The sequence below is a fragment of the Asterias rubens genome, chromosome 22 (genome assembly GCF_902459465.1).
Source record: "Asterias rubens chromosome 22, eAstRub1.3, whole genome shotgun sequence".
NCBI classification, from domain to species: Eukaryota; Metazoa; Echinodermata; class Asteroidea; order Forcipulatida; family Asteriidae; genus Asterias; species Asterias rubens.
In genome coordinates, this window is record NC_047083.1 from 2,547 (window position 1) to 22,801 (window position 20,255).

Genomic DNA, 20,255 nt, shown 5'->3' on the forward strand with positions numbered 1-20,255 from the left:
ATAAAATTGAGCAGAGAATATAAGTTCCAGAGTCAATCAATATTAATTCCCTTTCAAGTTAAAAGCTATCAGAGTTTTAAGTATTTTTCATTAATTTATGAATATTTAGCATTTTGCACTGAGTACTATGGGAGGTTATTAATTGACAATCAAGAACATGATAAAGTCACTCTTGAGGGCGCTCTCCTAATAACAACTAGTGCTACGGTCACGATACACCGGTCGACACATGCCGTCTTATTATTAGCGAATAAATGGTTACTTCGAAGTGCTGAAGAAAGCAGAAAGCAAGACGGTAAGTCTCATTATGTTTAGGAACTACCTAATCAAACCAAATTTTATAAACTAAGGCCAGGGACCGGGTGGTGGTAATCAGAGACAGAACGCAATCACACACACTGGCCACTCACTACTTCACTGTACACAGCACAGGTCGTTTTCGAGTTCGATAGCGCTGCCACTGTCAGTGGCTCCGTGGACAGTGCCACCGCGCAGCTCCACCCGGTTCAGTATCTTGAATTGGTGGACTAGGGTTTGTTGTTAAACATTCATCGATACTATGAAATACATAAATCAGGCATGAAAACACATAATTTAATTCAAATCATACTCACTACTAAAGGCAAAGCAGGGTTATTTTTAGGTCAACTCTCAATAATCACAACTCACAAACTTTACATTGATACTGATCAGTGATAATAGAGTGGTTGGGGGGGGGGGGGGGGTGATTGGGGTAAGGGTTAGGACATTGGACCATTTATATCGAATGCTGTTTACAACTCTCACCAATATACAACTACTGCCCAGCTGAGACCAAATCACACCAGGGTGTCCTAATAAAAACCGTTCAATACAATTCTCACTCTTTAAAAAAAGAAATTATAATATTGATTCATGGCGGTCAAGGTTAGCAGTAACTGTTAGTTGGGCTTGAATATTGTGGCATTAATTTGAATTTGTTTGTTGCACTTGACATTTCTTGTAAAATTGGTCTGAAGCATAGTACAAAATAACAAATGGATTCGGTTGTATCAACACTGTGCGTGCGGTACACCTATAGATTGCAGCACTTCAAAGCTATCTGCACCTCGGCAGAGGCGTGGTCACACAGTCACTGACATTATTAACACACAGTTCCATTCAAAAGTTGACATTAACAGTAATTATGCACAATACTCTGTACATGCCAGAGAAAATAAGAGAGTCCGAATTCCATTTAATTGTTATAAATGCTTGCTGTAATGATTTTTTAAAAGGGAAAAAAATTCTATGCAACTAATTGCCGTAATGCATACTCCATTTTACTTCTTTCATTACTGTTATGTATTGAAAGACAAAATTCCTTTCAAGAAATTTTTGATCAAGGTTTAACAAAATGTATTAATTTGAACATTTTGAATATTATTTTTATTATTCCATAGATAGTCAAAGAAAGGTTGAGTTATGGGTCACTACACCAGAAAGAGCTGTCGCTTTTTTGTGACGATGACACTGACAGCAACCTTCTTCGTAGTGGACCTTGTTACATCACTAAGTCTTAGTGGCCTTAGTGTCGGACTCTTTCCACATGCTGTCTGACATCATGGCTTTGCTCATCGGTGTCCTTGCCATAAGAGTAAGTATCATACAGTGGCATATCCAGGGTTCACCGTTCCCCCAGAAGCAATGGGTCACCGTGGTAAATTAATTAGAATGCATCACTTGCAATCATAAGGTTGTGGGTTCGAAACCAGCAAGGCTAACCGCTTCAACAAAATTGAATAAGTAAATTTGTATCTAGTTTTGAATCATAATTAATTGATTTGTGCCTTTAGATGAGTGGCTGTAGTCTTAGCCTCATACCCTTGGCCTCAGAAGATCATCTTAAAATATTCAAGGCCTACACCCCTTGTGATTTTATCAATTTTCATAAGATTTTCAACAAATATGTAATATTTTCAATTTAGCCCATTTTTCTAGATAAATACAAGGCCCCCTTGTGATTCTGTCGAATTTCAACCCCTTTTTGACAAAAATGTATTTTTCATCAGATTCTAACCCATATTTGCAATACTTTTCAACAGTTTCTAGTTCCAATTGTCCCACTACCAGATGATACAAATAATTTGTCCAAGTATTAAAGAAGTTACTTATGTCTCCCAAACATACCACTATTAGGAGTAAACTATCCACTTTCTTTGGATGATTGATGTAGTTACCAAGGGTTACCGGGGCATAGTTTACTCATGTCATAATCAACAGGTGTCTCATAAGAAGCGGCTTGGTCTCTTCCACTATGAACTATTTCCATAAAACGAGAATTGCTACTCCCTCCAGCAGAGCTACTGTTTGTGGCTTCATTTTCAACTGTAGATAGTGTGGGTTCTGAAGGAGAAAAAAATATGAAGAAGAATTGTATTTCACAGATCAATTGTTTGGTGAGACAAGTAGGAGAAAGTTAACCAAAATTTTAAAGTTGCTTAAAACAATATAATAATAATAGTAATATTTTTTTTATTTTTTTTTTTTGGGGGGGGGCTAATCATCCTTTAATACTCGCAGCTAAGAGCTGAAATGCGAAGGACGCGGCTAAAACGTGTTCGAGAAGCTGGCATGCAAAGATCGAAAGTGTTTGATTTTTTTTCCCGAGGGAGGAAAACCGGATGGTCTGGAAAAACCTTTGCGGCACAGCAGAGAACCAACGCACAACTCAACTCACATATGGCCCGACCGGGAATCGCATTGGGGTCACCTTGGTGAGAGGCGACGCTTTACACACAGGCCAACCATGCCACCAATGACGCGCTCCTCAAAGTAATATTCTGTGGGTTATTTCTGAATACTGGCGGCACTTACAGAGAAGACACACAATGTTATATTTCATTGTTATAGATAACCTCAAGTGAACTGGCGGTTTTTTATAGTTTTTTGTTTGCAAACAATCGACTAGGGAGCAGAGTGCAAACAGTCATTAGTTTCTCAACCATTAATTGTTGAACACATTTCAAAGTTTAGACTTACCTTGGAAACATCCATCAGAGCTAGGATGGAGCCATGATGGAGCCATAATATGTCGAGGTTGATATCCTATCATATCATTATAACTTGAATTAAACCGTAGGTAAGTATGCCGGTGTATATCCTCCAGGGAGTCATTGGGTCTGAAGTTCATGTAACAGCCGTCTAATTGCCCGTGAGGTAAATAGCCCGGATGTTGACCTGTGCCTGGAAGCTCATATCTTTTGGTTGTATAGACAGAGTAATCAGGACCTTCTTCTGAAGCTAAGGTGCACTTGGGATATGTAACAGGGAAGTGATGATGATATTGTTGTCTGCTATTGTAGGATGGGTCTACCAGAGTGGAATGAAGAGGGTAATTCCCATACACAGATGGGTATCCAATTTGTGGCTCATTGTCATTGTATGGCATGTTGCTGTTTACTGGCTGCAGATTCTTCTTCTGACAAAAAGGCCGAAATGTACAACTGTTGACCTGATCTAGTGTGTTAGCTTGGTATGATTCACTGTACTGTTCAAGTAGTGATGTATTATTGACATCATGCTGTGTGTTAATGTTGGTGTCCTCGGTGAACTTGGGCTGAGTGTCTCCAATGAGCGTAGATGGGTCCGTTTTAGAAGGACTTGTTTCTGGAGTAAATAACAAAATACATATCCCATACAGTGATTTAGAAGTCGGGCCTGTTTTTGTAAATTAAACAACAAAACACCAATTGCATAATAGTTTCTATCTCCATTGTTCCATTCCATGTTTCGTCTCTCTCTCTCTCTCTCTCTCTCTCTCTTGGAATAGTAATCGTTTCTCTCTCTCCTGAAGTATTAAGTAACTTACCAGTTTTAGTAGAAAGTTTCCTGCGTTTGTTTTTTGCACCATTTGCTGAGGCATTAGAAGGTCTCTGTATAGAAGATCTGATCGTTGATTTGGTACTGATTTCCTCTGTAAATAAAATGGCATTATGGGTTGAATAAAGAACAATTGACTAGAGATGGATTTAAACCACTGACCACCTGTTTAACGTGTTATAGTGTAATATAGGCATAACAACCCCGGTATAACAACCAGTCGGGTTGATTATAACGTAATGTCTAAACATAATTACTCGTTCATCAGTAATAAATTGAGACCCAAATTAAAATTGTGGCGATTTTAACATACCTGTTTGTTTCATGTTCCTTTGTACGACATTCACCATATTCTCGTGGGTTTGTTTGTCATGTTGACTTTCTATCACCAAAAACGTATACTCGGTGAGCATCATGTGGACAACGTGCAGTGATCCTTTATAAAAGAAAAGAAAATCGTAACAATTGATAACGATTATTGGATTTAAAAGTGCAGTGTATCTGAGTAGTTTTCTACAGGTAAACTTCAATAAATAAACATGGACTAGTTACCGAAACTAACAGCACTTTTCAGGGTCAAATCTCTGACAATCTTCGAAGTGAAGAAAGTCCATTTCAGCATAAAGGAAGCAGAACGGTCAGAATACTCGGATAGTTTATCATCCTAGAAAGAACGAAGACACAAGTTTAGATATCGCTAATAATAATAACAACAACAGGAAAACACAGGTGTTGCAAGGAATAATAACAATTACTAGCCACAATTAGCCACACTGACTGGTGTGGCAGGGGAAAGTTTTTATAGCACTTTGACACAAATTAATAAGGCACTTATGGGTGCATTTTGCAAAGAATTGGCAAACAAACTACAAAAAATACCCTTGAGTGGTAAATGTTAAACTTTTTACTTTGATGCCATCATGTAGAACTTGGTGAAATAAGATATTTGTGGTAATTTTCATGCTTAAGAACGTAGGAAAAAGACGAGGGGCCACGTACTTCCACCAAAGAATAATCTGCAGTTGATTTGTCTGTAATTTTCATCCTCATTTTATGACTTACCTTCAATACGAATCTGTCAATAAGACTATCAATCCATTCAACAAATGCTTCCAACGGAGCTTGCTTTGACAACAGACTTTCAAACTCTCGTAGCACTAAAGAAAAAAAACCAGTTTCGATACTATGGTTAAAATGGACAATAACCAAAGTATGGTGGCCATGAAGGGAAATCACATAATCACAAACTGTGTGCATATAAAAATTACGTATTGACCGTGGTACATTCACAACATCGTATACAGATGAGCACATTATTATTGCGATTCACGGCAACCATAAAAATAAAAATAAACGATTTACGTTAACAAAAACTATGCACAGTGTAAACCTTATCTTAATGGAAACCGTCAGGAGGTGGAAATCAACATACATACCTGCTTCAGCGATATTGTTCACTGATTGGCTCATATCTTTGTAGCTGAAGTTTTCGCTCAAGTTCAGTTCAACGAGATCTCGTGTCATTTGATTGACTGCTTCGTGATTTAACAGCACACCTCTAGCTGTCTGTTTCCAAAGATAAACCAGAAGCGTGTCGTTTTAGTTTCATTTTAACATTTATGTTCTTAAAACTGTTTGTGAATAATTTTTTGCTCAAAATGAGACCTACTATATTCGGTCATAAAAAACTAACCTGTGCTAAATGAACAAATGAAACTTGTCTACGCAAACTTCTTACAAATGACGACAACACTGCAATTCAAGAAAACAAATACGTTAATATTCAAGTCAATACTGAATTTTGTGTTTACTTCTCGATTGAAATTACGACTGGGATACCTCAAAGTTGACATGCTACTTGATTTGACAGAATGTAATTCAATCCCGGAGTGTGGCTTTTACTTACAGAATACTGATTTATTCTTACCTTTCATTTTCCGTAGTCGAAGTTTTTTGCTCATTTGATCCAAAGAGCTGTCTAGCCAAACGGGGAATTTCTTAGCAAATGTTAAGATATCTATACGCAATCCCTCTGGTATATCCTGAATCTTTGATGGTATTAACACATCTATAAGAACCTGCAATCAAATTATTAGTGTTTCAATATCAGGTCTTAACAAGTGACTGTTTACCAACTATACATTCTTTCTGTGTATTCACTTTCAACAAACTAACTGAGTCACAATAGTGTAAAACAACTTATGGCTGTGTCCGAATTAGCCTTGATCGTCATGGGACAGTGTGTTATAGGGTAGGATGCCAATAGCAACACCCTTGCCAACACCATCCATTTCTTTCAGAAGTTACTTATGGCTGTGTCCGAATTAGCCTTGATCGTCATGGGACAGTGTGTTATAGGGTAGGATGCCAATAGCAACACCCTTGCCAACACCATCCATTTCTTTCAGAAGTTACTTATGGCTGTGTCCGAATTAGCCTTGATCGTCATGGGACAGTGTGTTATAGGGTAGGATGCCAATAGCAACACCCTTGCCAACACCATCCATTTCTTTCAGAAGTTAAACAAAAATGGTCTCACTTACAGTTTTACCATTTTTTATATTGCATTCCATAGAGCTGAGTAACGTCAGTTTATAAAAATAAAAATAATACGCATTTACTTACTTTATACAAAACAGAATCACATAAAGCAATGACGTCAATAATGACGTCACATGACAGAAGTGGCTGCATATGTTTCGGCATTCCTTGCCAGAAGTGAAGTAAGAAGTTCTGGATCTGGAATGGAATAACAAATTGCACATTCAAAGGACTTTCTGATAATGACATAAAACCTTAATATTTCAGAAAAGTTAGGGTTTTTTCTTGTTAAATTTTACCTCTTCAAAGTTTGAAGACACAACGGTGTCTAAAATACGCTGGCAATGGGTTTGGTACATCAGTAGAAATGTTTCCACCTTAAATAAGAAAAACCAACAATTGTTATGTCAAACTTGTCAATAATGGGACAGAGAAAATGGTGGTTGACTTTGGTTATCGAGATGATATTATGCACATATATATGTTTGCGAATTCCGTAAATCGAGGACTTATCTTGGTGATCCCATTATTTCGAATTGTTAAGCGACGTTCCCATTGGTTTTGTACTCGGAAAGCAAGTCTCGCTCTGTCAAACACCCGGATCCGGTCCCTTTTGTTAAAGTCTTCGGTTCCCAAAGAGTAGAAACGCTCTATTTGAATCACACAAATAAACGCACAACAAACAAACACAGTTACACACTCGTAATTACCTTTTCGGAGCTGTTTTCCTCTTCTATTATCAAATTTCCGGCCTTCAGAAAATCAGGAAGTAGGGTTCCAGACTTGGAGCTCAGAGAAAATTTACGAGCCGACCCCTTTAACAAAAAGAACCGATTGTAGTGTTGTTGGTATCCGTAAACGTGATGTCAAAATAATAGAGATGTATTCTGTATAGAAAGATATTGTAAAACAGCCTAACGCAGCACATTCTCCAAGTTAACAATACATTTCTCGTTTATTTTCGAAGATGACTTTCCATTATGACGTTCCAGTTCTCTTATTAAACATCTCCGTTAAATGTTTGTTTATTTTGCCTGAGCATCCGTCTCAACTTTGCCGCCTAAGAATGAATGGTCATAAAAACTTACCTCAGTTATAACTTTTGTTTCTGAAAATCTGTGTCGAATAAAGAAAAATAACAAGTTTAACTATGGTGGATTTAATAATAATATAGATACTGATTACCATTATACTATTTTTGTTATAATTCACTCTTTACTTGATTGGTTCTTCTCTTTATATGAAATGTTTCTTACCTTGTGAGTCCCTTTCCAGAATACACTGAATGGTAGTAGATAGATGTTTTCTTGATTCCGATGCCATAATAATGGTACCTTTCGAATTAAAAGAAAATGTTTAAGAACATCTTGCTAAAACTTCTTGCAGCAACAACTATTAATGATGCTCCTTGTTTTTGTTTACAATATATTTTTTAATAATCCTGATAGCAGGAAACACAATGGAATAAAAGGCAATTAATTGAACAACTGAACATTGTTTGTTTCAAGTGTGACTATTTTGTATGTTTGAATTGAGACGTACTTCGATTGGCCTCGTGTTCCAAGTCGTCGTGTAGTCAGCTTCGGAAACATCTGGCGAATAATCTGACGGGGAAAATAGATAACAACATTTATTTTTCACGAATTAACAATTAACTCTTGTTTTTACTTTTGCTAGTCCACATAACAAAGCGAAGTCAGACTCCAAGTTTGTATAAAGTTTAGAGTAACAACCATATACCTTTCCGAATGTGGCTGCCCCAGCTGGAGTAAACAACCTCTTTTTGCACAAGTCTAGATAATGCGTGTATAATACACATCTTGGTAGACATATACCCTCTGCCCTCTCGTAGTTCTCGTTCAACCTGTAGTTTTCGCAAAACACGAAACAAAATCAATTATTGCGTCCTTTACGTCTGCGCAGACAATTTTAAATGCAACCTCGGACAAAAACTACACTGGACATGTTGGTAAAAAATATCAAAGACCAGTATTCTCACTTTGTGTATCGACAACAATGCATACAAGTAATGACAAACCTGGGAAAATGTTGGCTTAATTGGTCATCGAAGTTGCATGAAAATAATGAAAGAAAAACACCCATGTTGCACAAGTTTCAGATGCATGAGAAAGCTTCAGGCCTAAAGTCTTTCTCTTTAGTAAGGACTTACCTCTTTCTCGGTCGAGAAAATCATTTTTTGGTCGAATAATAATAATAATAACACAAAACGTGTCCGATGCCTTTAAGTTAGATCAGCTATTTTATGCTTATTGATACATAAACAACTAATTGAATTGTGATACCATTTGAGTGTGTCTTGGAGTTGGGTCTGTCCAGTCTGGGTTTGTTCACCATCATTATCAATATGTCCCGTCTGGTGTCCATCTTCTTCATGGCTTGGCATTCTAGCTGATGTTTGGAGAGATCAGCACTATTACCAACAACTCTACAACTGGCAATTAAAAGCAACATTTATATTTAGTTACCCTTATAATCATTTCCCCTAAATTTACTCGTACATAAAGAAGCAAACCCGTGAAAAAATGCTATAAGTTATCCTTGTGGTGTAGCTGAAAATGGGAAGCGCATGATAACGTTATGACATCTGTAAAGATGTTTTTAAAAGCTGTTCATCGGACGCCATTGTTCAGCTTTAATAATATTATGACTTTCTTCATCTGAACGAATTCCTCTTAAAATACTGTTGGCAGTCAACAATAATTAAAGTTGTTTTTCAACTGAACATACTATATGCATTTACTATAATTATACCTTCAAAATGGTACTAAACACTGTTCATAACAGTACTGACTAACTGCTGCAGTAACAACTCTCGATATTATAGTGTGCCGGCGACGTTTTTGCCAGGCAATTTTGCTAAAAACGTTGTTATATTCTACAAATTAGATTATAAATCAACCAATTACACGTACCTTGCAAATACTGAGCAGCTTTGTGGAGGTCTTGATATCATGCAATGTAACGTATGTTCGGTTTTGACGAATAGTATGTGATCAAGCCTCAATAATGAGCACTATGCGGACAGGTTGACTCGTTAACCGTCTTATAATTCAGGCGTGTTTAGAGCATGTGTTCGTTGAATTCTTTAAGAACCAATATTGTGCTACACTTTCCATGTATAGTAATCAGATTAAATGGCAGAACATTTTTCAAATACATCAAGCCCGTAGACGCCTAAATGGTCCGATAATTAATCCCCTGAGCAAACTCTCAAATATTGACGAACAAAACCAGGGTGTTTCGCTTAAACGAATTACGAGAAGACTGTTGACTCTCTTTATATTGCTTTAAATAGTGATTTCATTCCAAGGTATAACATTATTAAAACAATTCTAGCACATGGTAATGAAAAATACACCATGACAAACTGATATCCTTTATTTCAAATCAACTTATGGTCGGGACTGGGATTGGTTTTCAAAAATTCATGATAATGCGTATTAATTCATGAAGACCAGTTTGACTTTTGTACCACTACTCCAGCCCTAATGACACTAGCTTCACTAATCCCTACACCATTCGTCGCCTTCTCTAATGTCAACATCGGCCCACAATCAAAAGTGCAAACAAGCCTACTCCCAACTCACTGTTATTAGTGACGTCAAAAGACAATTGTGTCATTTTTACATTGAGTCAGTTTATTAAATAATTACTTCAGTTGTTTTCGTTTACGGATTTACATGTATACAGTTGTGTATTAAACACGTTCAAGTCTTAGGTACAATAAAAGCGCTGTTGTATTTTGTTCACCGATTATTTTCCTCGACACTAATAATGTATTGCAGTATATGAACCAGCTCCACAGAGCTGAATTTCTTCGTGGCTGGTTATGACCATGGTAGCTTTTAAAATGTAGTGAACAGCACTGTTTGGGACTGGTCTCATGTTAAAATCGACAGATTAAAATATTCTGCTCGGCTATGATGATCATGAAACGCAAGCCACAGTGAAAATAAAAGATTAGAGCTAGAAGGCCTGTGACCGCATTATAGAGCATTAAGTTACGACAATATTGATCAAGTTGCTAATCAAACAAACCAAGAATTACTCTCGCTTTGTCAATGGATCTTGGATTCCTTTGAAGATTTGGGTCTCCCGCAAGCGAAGATTTTATTCTGATCAACTGGATGAAAATGGGCTACTATAGGCAGTGACAACACCTATAGGGTTCTAAAGGCGCTGTGATGGGCTTGCCATGGAGCAATATTGCTCTGTTGGTTGAGTAACCATACCCTTTGACCTATTCAACACAGGTCACCTCTTCCTGATTATGCATGCATCCTTCGTATATCAATCAAAATGTTCTTTTTAGATCTAAGTAGCCTCCTGAATTTTGCAATCTACTCGCCGTGGCAGATTAATCTATTGCAAAACTTTAAACTGTTTCATTTTTTCATTATACTGAAAACAGTAATCGATTGCTTCTTGCACCTTATTTTTGAATATATTATTGCCCGAAAATAATTATGTTTGTTTTGGTTTTCAATAGTTAGTATGTGAGCATCCCATAACAATCAATGATTTGTGAGTTTAACTATTGTGGTGCACCCATTGATCTCAACAACTACAACACAGATAATGCATACACCCCTAACCAAACAATTATTTTGCACTTGTTCCTATCTGCTGCCCTCATCGTACAACAGATACGGTATCCAAATATCTCGCTTGAGGGCGCCCCTAAACGTGAAACCTGTGATTATTTTTGGTCGGTGCTGTATCTTAGAGAAGCGTGAGTAGTTTGCAAATTAAATCCATTAAAATCTTCTATTTATTAACAACATCCAGTCTCGAAATTCAAGGAATGGCCTTTTGGATATCTTAATTGTAACTCACTGCAACAGTTTCTTCCCGTATTGTATTCCTTTTTGGTAGATGTCCATTGTGCAACTTATACAATTTGTCGCTTGTACCACGAATTGACCTATATCTCGTCGTCCACAGTAAAAACGTGTTGGTTGGTGTGAAAATCAAATCTTTTTCGTCGCACGTCGTTTATGTGAAATAAGTGTAATTACCAAACTATCGTTACTTATTACTATTAGTTCATGAAACTTGCTGTAAATGTTGTCACTTTGCGTGTTTTAATATATTGTAAAAAAAAAACGAAATCAGAAATGTGCGATTTGTGTTAGTTTGTAGTGCCAGTGGTCGGACTCGGACAATCATGACAATGAAGACCGAAGGAATACAAGTGACGACGAAGTATTCAAAATGCAAGACAAACGTAGCTAGCATTAAAACAATAATGTGGTTGACCTATTGGATGTACTGGTGTCTACTACTACCTAGCTACGCTGGTACTCGGCAAACTGCAAAGTCCTATCATATCTGTATCCTTCTGCTTAAATTTCACATTTTCAATTCCTTATTTATGAATTCATTAAATTAGGACTAAACAAAATAATTTACTCAACAAAAGACATATACCTTTTTTGGGTAAAAAAAAAGTGACACCTTAATTCTTATAAATTCTGAGATCGGATTTGATGTTCAATTCAATGTATATAATAAATAAATCAGTTTAGGGGTTAGTAGAACACTTAATAAAACATCGGAAAATACTTCATAAATCATAGACAGAAGAGAAATAGCAACAACATTCTTAATAGTGAAACCACAGGGAGGTTGTTTGTGTAACGGATAGATTGAATTGATTGGTCTTCAATTGGGTAGTTGCTTCACATTCATTTGCATTTGGTTTAAAATAAATTTTTACCTTGAATTAACACCTTCGACCATTGTTATCATGGAAATGGTTGACAATTAACATAGTTAAAAAAAATTGAATTAAGACGGACTAGTTTTACTCTAGCTTTCAATAAATTACATCAACAAAAAAGTTATGACGTCTACATAACCTTAGTCTTGTTCGTGTTGCTGCAGTGCGCTGTTTTACTCTGGATTTGTGTTTCACCCTGGTTACTGTGCTCTGTGAGCCATGAATCTACCATGACTGAAAACATCTCTTGAGCGTCACCAAACGTAATTGTGTGACTTATTTTGCTCTCCACAAATGAGCTTATATTATAGTAAGTGGGATGGGGAATCTCTGCATGAATAATGTGGTTTTCTGTTTTGAAAATCCTTTCACTTTCGGCAGGTACTTGTGTATTTCACAGGTTTTCAATGACTAATTTTGTTGTGTCTGTTTTTCTTTGTGTTGTGTTTTGTTTTTGTTTTGTTTTTGGTTTTACTGCGCCTTAAACACCCAGCAGGGTGGATATGTGCGCATTACAAGTCTTTTTATTATTATTTTATTTATTATTATTTCGCTAACTCTAATTTGTATTTACATGTATTTATTTTTCAGAGAAATTGTGAGATTCAAAATGAATATTCCTCCGAATCAGACGATATACATCAACAACTTGAATGAAAAGATTAAAAAAGATGGTAAGAAGGCAGTTTGTTAATTATAAAGGGTCAGTTTGACGCTCATGCAGTTATTAACTTAATCATTGTTGTAAATAATAATCTACATGGTAAAATGTTTTGTATAAACTATCCATGTATACAACAATGTCTGCATTCTGTAGGCTTTTGTTTCTTGTCATAGTATTATTGAACAAACGTTCCATCTGTTGTTTTAAATGCAACTATTATAGTGCACTTTGAGCAGGCTTATTGGTCAAACTAATGACTTCTTAGTTTGTATTAGTGCTAGATTGACTTCGCTGGTTTGAGGCTTTTAATTGGCAGGTCTCTATGTGACTGTTGGTGTAATGATCAGCGTACATCATTCCCCTTATTCTGGAAAAAAAACTTGTTCCAATTTGTCAAATACTGTACTTGTTTGTCAAAGTGTACCACACTTGTGATAACTGTGGACCATTTTGATTCATTTTGATAATCATTATTGTCTCTTCATATTTTTTTTGTGCAGAGTTGAAGAAGTCCTTATACGCCATCTTTTCTCAATTTGGTCAAATTTTGGACATTGTTGCTTTGAAAACCCTGAAAATGAGAGGACAGGCCTTTGTTGTCTTCAAGGATATCAACAGTGCAACTAATGCCTTGAGATCAATGCAAGGTTTTCCATTTTATGAGAAGCCTATGGTAAGTAATTTATTAGAATTATTCATGTTCTTTGGGGTTCTCTTATGACAACACTTGATGGTAGTCAAGCTGCAATCGATTTCACGAAACGCTAGGATTAATCCTATCTCGAGTTAGGATTAGTAACCCGTCCTAACTTAGGATGGGTTCAATGCGTCAAACGTCTTTAGATGGGGAACTTGGGCTAACTCGTCCTAAGTCCTAAGATTAATCCTAAGTTAGGAAGAGTTTGGTGAAATCGACGGCTGATTCCATACAAAAACGAATTTATGTCTTGCACAGGATTTATTTGTTCTTTTCAATGGTAGTTACATTTTGTTAATGCACTTTGAGCAGGCTTATTGGTCAAACTAATGACTTCTTAGTTTGTATTAGTGCTAGATTGACTTTGCTGGTTTGAGGCTTTTAATTGACAGGTCTCTATGTGACTGTCGATGTAATGATCAGCGTATATTTATTTTAATAGTTATCTCTGAATTATAAAGATGTTTCTCATGAAAACAGGCATTCAGCTGATTTCCTTGTTTTTGGTTTCTCGGCTGTGCCATTGAAAATTAAATACCACAAATCAGTTTTATTTAATCAGTTTTTAGGAAGAAACATTAGAAGTGGCAAAGCAAAATACTAATTCAGTCACAAGGGGATGGGTCAAGGACCACCACCAATGATAGGATGACATGAAATAGTTTATATCTGATGTAGCTTGCTGATACTATTTCAATTTGTTATTTTTAATAAGCGAGTGCAACTTAAAAGTAATAAATTTTATTGAATATGTAGTAAAATTTGTTTTCATCTTGACTGATTTTGTAGAGAATACAGTATGGGAAATCCACGTCAGATGCTGTTTCCAAACTGCAAGGTACATTTGTACCTAGAGAAAAGAGACCTGAAAAGAGGAAGCCAGAACCTGCACCAAGTAAGTATTCTAATCCTCAAGAACACAATGTACAAATTGCATCGTTTCATTAGATGCAAGTACACAAAGTACAAGTTGCATTGTTTCAGTGCACTTTGAGCAGGCTTATTGGTCAAACTAATGACTTCTTAGTTTGTATTAGTGCTAGATTGACTTTGCTGGTTTGAGGCTTTTAATTGACAGGTCTCTATGTGACTGTTGGTGTAATGATCAGCGTACATTCTTTTCAATAATTATCTCTGAAATGAACAAATATAATGATTACTCATTTATAATCCCCAAAAATTGTTGTTGTGTTTCAGTTCCAACAAAGAAGAGTAAGAAACTTGAAGCAGCGAAGCAGAGCGCTAATCTAGCTGCAGCTGCAGCAGCAGCTTTGGGTCAAGGGCCACCTCCAATGATGGGCCAGATGCCACCTGGTATGATGGGACAACCTCCACCAATGCAGATTCAACAAACGCCATGTGAGTAGTCCAGGCCGAGAACCGTTATCTCTCTCTCTCTCTCTTAAGACCATTAGGGCATCCATAGCCCGTGGTGGTCCTATAAATGAACTCCCTCCAAGCATTCTGTCTAAAGTCACATTATATTTAAAAGCAAAGTGTTTTATGAAAATATGCAAATCAATGGATATATTTAACCAACTTGACCAGCTCTTTTTTGAGTCCAGTTGATTTGGGGTTAAACTTTTCTACTATTTTCACAATCCTTTCCAAGGGAGCCAGTCAATAAATATTATTTGACCTCGATCACTGACTATTGATCACTGACAGTTTCAGGCATGAGAATCTTCCGGTTTAAACCGGAATTCCGTTTTTTTTTCCTTTCAAAATTGTGGTCTCCGAGTTCGATGTGAATTTGCTATAAAATTCGGGGGGTAGGTTTTTGGGGGTATACATTTGGATTTCTCTAATCCCTCTTCTCTAGTCAGACAATGTAAGTTTACCTTTGTAATCGTTATTATTGCGGATCCACACGGCGTTCATGAAAAAACAGCACATAAACAACAAATTGCCGTCAAGCAGCTGGCCCAGTTTACGGCTAGTGGTCTTCCTAGCATTGCGCATGCATGCAACAGCAGCGACAGATGTATAAACTTGCCTCATTCCTTGCTTCGTTTATAGTGGTACGGTTCAATAATGTTTGCGTGTAATGCGCTTGCTGCTGCAGCAAAGATAACACGTGTGGAGACTTTTGAAAGTCTACTGAAAAAAACAATGCACGTGTTTTGCACCATGTGCATACTGTGTACGTGCAGGTTTGTACACGAACCAATGAGCGGCGCGGCACGAATCTGAGATCGCCGGCAGGCCATGGAAAACTGGTACCTGTTATTGCCTCACAACCAGCAAAAGATATATTGGGAACCAGCGAACACACTGTACGTCCGGACGACGTGCTTTCTTCATTGGTTCTATTTCTATGTTGGGGTCTAATCTCAACCTCATTCCAGTTATACCCTATGCTGAATCACAACCTCTTTCTCAAAAACACATCGCTCTCGCCAAATATATTGGCCTGTATATATTTTAAAATGTGCGTCGCCGACGGATCGTTAAAATCACAAACATTTAATTGCAAAAGAATTTCTTTTACACAACCGAATTTCAAATCAAGAACCTATAAAAATGGTTGTTGGTGAGAAAAAAAGCATTTTCAAGGGCAGTAATAAGGGATAAGATTATTTTTTTTCTCCCTTTCTTTTTCCGGAATTGTTACAAAATCGCAGGCGAACCCAAAATTGTTTGAATTGTTTTCCCTTAAACCTATGATGAAAAAAAGAAGGAAAAATCATACAAAAGTAGCTCACTTCTACCTGGAAAAATAGGTGTCAGAAATGCATCAGAGACCACCACAGAGCTTTTAAAGTACCCAGAGCTCCCAGGGCCCTTTAGCGGGCCCTGGACGCCGGCCGTAAGGGACCTCACGCTGCGCGCTCGTGTTGTGTGACACAAAAATGATGGAATATTGTCATTTCCAATCAACTGAATTTTTTTTCTGTTTTTTTATCATCACCCGTTCTCATGCCTGCAGTTTGAGCCAAGACTCAAGTCACACTTTAATTCTTTCATAAAGAAAGGCAATTTGCATGTAAATGTAGTTCATTATTTTATTTTTTTTGTTACAGCTGCGCCAGTTCCTGAGGAGCCTAATTCAATTCTCTTCATAAACAATCTTCCTCAAGATACAAATGAAATGATGTTGAAGATGCTGTTTACCCAGTAAGTTGAAGTTTTTCTCCTTTGTAGTTTTGTGTTCTTTGTATAATCAAGGCCTGGAAGAACCTGGAGGCCACAGAGACAATGGCCTTTGTTGCCCCTGGTCTTGGCCATGGTGTCTCGCCAAACATTTCCAAAGATTTTTCAATGGAAGTGCCCTTTGCACATAAAAATGACCTTGCCTTCTCAAAGATGTAATTCTTTGCTGATAATCGCCTTCTGTCAGTCTTTTGTTATGTGTGGGACTGCATGTCTCGGTCTTCGACTTCAAGGTCTCGACTACAACAGTTTACTTTTTCATAACATAGCTGTTGCTTTTGGGGGTTGTACATTTTGTTCGTCCATAATTATTTTTACTTATTGTTGTATTTGCCCTTGTAAGATGTTTAGACTCTTTGTAAAGTTTCCAATCTTACTTGGAATATTTGTCTGTCTGTTTGTTTTGTATAAGCCATTTTGAAATATGGGGTACATGCCTCAATAGCACAATGTGGTTTGGGTAAATTTGTCTGTATACACCCAATACCAAACAGTGCAATCCTATAGTGTTGCCATATTTAAAAAAAAAAAAAAAACTAATTGTTTATTATGTATGCCTTCTTGCTCCTTTTTTTCATGTTCATTATTATTTGCATTTATTTATTAATTGTTGTGTTTGTACATTTTGCGTCGGTAATAAGTAATAAGTAATTGTAAAAAAATTGCTATAACTGTGAGACATTACATTATCACTTCTGATGTTTGTTTCTGTGGTTTTTAAGATGAATATTTTGCATGAATCGAGCCGTTTTTATTTCATTCAAAAATAAGCATTTTAACAATTATTTGTCTGTTATTCAAAAATAAGCATTTTAACAATTATTTGTATTGCATTGCAGATTCCAAGGTTTCAAGGAAGTACGACTTGTACCTGGACGTCATGATATTGCCTTTGTTGAATTTGAGAATGACACACAATCAGCAATTGCTAAGGATGCTCTCCAAGGGTTCAAGATCTCGCCAACAGCAGCAATGAAGATTACATTTGCAAAGAAATAAACTCATATCATTGTAGATTATTCTACAGTAATGCAGATCATCTTGAAAGACCATGTTGTTTTCAATTGTTTGAGTAAGGAAATTGACTTTTGACATAACTTCAGTGTAATGTGTTTGGTTTATATAAATAATGGTCAACAATATGTCCAATCAAACTAAGGGTGATGTGCAAGATAACTTCAAACGGCAGACATTACTTTTGCCTTCTGGTCGACTCATTTTAAATTGGTAAAAGCAGATGACAACTGTTTCACTAGTAAATGGTGTTTGAAGCTAGTGCTGAGGTCATATGACTTGGAACAGTGTTAGAACTTGGAATATTTGTCTACAACAACCTGTTTAATAGCGGAAGAAACAATTGTGTATATTTGAAATGATTTCCGACATAACCTTTTGTTGTTTGGATGTCAATGTTGCATTGCACATTTTAGCACATTGGTGTTCAGGATTTTGTCTTTCAGGTGAATACAGTGAACTTCTTCAAACAATTTGCTGCACTTAGATCCGAAGGTGAATATCAAGACAAATTAACATTCCTTAAACTATCAAAGGGTCGGCTTTGATGAGTGTTTCATAACATCCTTGCATTCCCCGTCAATGACATGGGTTCTTCTTATATACATATCCTGTTGAATGTTCATTGCTTTGCTTAATCAAACATTATGTTGAGTGTATTATTTGTGAAAATGGCGAAGAATGTGACCCTCTTCAATAAAGAAATTAAAAACATTTCTTTTTTTGCAAAAAGTGAAGAGATACTGAATGGTGTGAAAGTATTAACATGCTTGTATTCAGTTTGGTCTTAATGTGAAACAAATGCTGTGTCAATTTATAAGTATTGCACACTAGTACATTTGTTCACACTAATATTAAAACATACTTCTACTGAAAACAACTTGACTTAATCCATTTAAAGATGCATCTATTATAAAACGGGTGTATTATACATTAATACATTTAAAACAGGCGCATGTTGAGTTCTATGTTAGGCTTTGTGTGGTTGACCTATTTTCCTGATTGTCAGTGTGACTTTGCACTCTCGGCGCATTGACAATCATCTCTTACAGTTGAATGCACTCAACCATGGAGAGGTCAAAGGTGTGTGACTCTCGGCGCATTGACTATCATTTCTTACAGTTGAATGCACTCAACCTTGGAGAGGTCAAAGTTTGCACTCTCGGCGCATTGACAATCATCTCTTACAGTTGAATGCACTCAACCTTGGAGAGGTCAAAGGTGATGCGGCTTCAAAGAAGGTATGAGGACTTAAGTGAAATACACAATGTAGTAATACATGCACCAGTTATTGAGTTCTTTTTGTTTTTATGCTGTTAATATTGTAAGTGATAAAGAAAATATTGTTATAACAAATGTCCATTTATGAAACAACTCTAACTTAAAGTAGCTTTCTTGGGGAGTCTTGTAAATGGTTTCTTAAATGTCTAATAGTTTTCACTCGCTTAAGACACCCCACTATCGATTATTCTTAGCAAAATTACGTTTTCTTTATATGAATACTGTTATTATTATGTGCGAGGTACATGTAGTTCAAACACCTTAACACAAGCTTGATCCAACGGTCACCAGAAGCCGTGTCTATAGGAAATGCATTCAGCAAAATGTTAATACAAAAGTAGTATTTTGGCAGTTCTTGCAGGATTGACTCCAGATTTTGTTAAAATTAATACAAGAAATGTCTTAGAAAGGTGAAATACGTGTTTTTAATTACACACGAACGTATGCATGGAAAATGCAAAACCTTGGCGCGTGCTGCAGATGAAAAGAAACTACTTTCCCCGGATTTCGTTTTACTGGGTAGTCCTATGTTTTCATTAAAATAATAGTAACAGTTTTTTTCGTTGACCAAAGTTCGATAACCATTTCATTTTAAAGTTATTTTAGTTTTTTTGTTTTCTACATGTAAATGTTTTTTTCTGCGTACCGATCTTGTGTGCGGTTTTTTGTACAGGAATATTAAAACTAAATTTGTATACAAAAAAATATTTTGTGTCCATTATTGGACTTGTTTGTCAAGTACTGCGTGTGAGTTGTGAATGGAAACGTTAAGGGTTAACGACGTGTACGAAGATTCGGTTATTTTTTTCTTCGGCAATAACAAGTTTGGGGAACGTTGAAACCATGAGCAACGAGTTTTACAATTTGCATCTCTGACTTGGACTTATGAATCCCTTGAACATGAACGAACTGGCCGTAAGAAGTTGTTTATAAGTGGCCCAATCAACCACCAATCCCGAATAAATATTATAACTGCAATGTTCAGAAGCCTCCCCATCCAGTTTTGGGTTATCTATCTTAGTCAAATCAGAGAAAAGGTCACAGGTTCATAGAGTCAACGGTTTATTGTTTTGCGTGGGGTCTTGTCTCTATCGCTCGTGGGAGGAATATAGTAATTGTACATGAACATTATGTACATCCTATCTTGAAATCTGGATTACAAGTCAAGTCATATCCCGGGGGGGGCGGGGGTATGCCAACAGTAAACAAAAAGTTTGTAAATGTGTGACAGAAAATGTTGTCAATGGTGGTGGCGGGATTTTCTGAACCCCACCCCGGAGACTCTGTCGGCACCCCCCCCCCCCCCCCCGAGATTATATCGT

The 20,255-nt window shown here is 36.7% G+C and overlaps 2 protein-coding genes across 6 annotated transcripts; one reads left to right on the top strand and one right to left on the bottom strand.

Annotated features, from left to right (window-relative positions):
- The first annotated feature begins 212 nt into the window (after positions 1–212).
- On the top strand, positions 213–19,631 carry LOC117305155 (U1 small nuclear ribonucleoprotein A-like). Of its 5 annotated transcripts, none has more exons than XM_033789947.1 (8): positions 213–295; positions 1,422–1,615; positions 12,716–12,798; positions 13,289–13,461; positions 14,275–14,380; positions 14,683–14,844; positions 16,509–16,602; positions 17,478–19,631. In XM_033789947.1, exons 3-8 carry the CDS (start codon positions 12,735–12,737, stop codon positions 17,635–17,637), a joined length of 759 nt encoding a protein of 252 aa, XP_033645838.1. In that variant the 5' UTR covers positions 213–295; positions 1,422–1,615; positions 12,716–12,734; the 3' UTR covers positions 17,638–19,631. The 5 variants fall into 5 exon arrangements, 2 of the variants coding, with proteins under 2 accessions (XP_033645838.1, XP_033645837.1); XR_004520648.1 differs by lacking the exons at positions 213–295; positions 1,422–1,615 and adding an exon at positions 11,065–11,134 and having other exon boundaries at positions 17,478–17,710; positions 18,069–19,631; XR_004520647.1 differs by lacking the exons at positions 213–295; positions 1,422–1,615 and adding an exon at positions 11,065–11,134 and having other exon boundaries at positions 17,478–18,147; positions 18,662–19,629.
- Positions 2,199–8,785, bottom strand: LOC117305090 (DNA-binding protein RFX6-like; the record flags this gene model as incomplete). The annotated part of the gene is made up of 17 exons (XM_033789825.1): positions 8,685–8,785; positions 8,122–8,245; positions 7,924–7,985; positions 7,638–7,715; positions 7,470–7,497; positions 7,092–7,196; positions 6,681–6,758; positions 6,466–6,579; positions 5,768–5,918; positions 5,534–5,592; positions 5,277–5,406; positions 4,903–4,997; positions 4,393–4,504; positions 4,154–4,276; positions 3,830–3,934; positions 3,001–3,627; positions 2,199–2,364 (listed from the first exon to the last, which is right to left on the bottom strand). Coding segments are annotated over exons 1-17 (2,258 nt in total), but the record flags the coding sequence as incomplete, so codon positions are not given.
- Positions 19,632–20,255: the final 624 nt, after the last annotated feature.

Bases quoted from the DNA above. Each gene is read 5' to 3' on its own strand.
- LOC117305155 (XM_033789947.1), top strand. From the start codon at position 12,735: ATGAATATTCCTCCGAATCAGACGATATACATCAACAACTTGAATGAA. The intron at 14,845-16,508 runs GTGAGTAGTCCA...TTTTTGTTACAG, and splicing joins GCAGATTCAACAAACGCCAT to CTGCGCCAGTTCCTGAGGAG. The intron at 16,603-17,477 runs GTAAGTTGAAGT...ATTGCATTGCAG, and splicing joins TTGAAGATGCTGTTTACCCA to ATTCCAAGGTTTCAAGGAAG.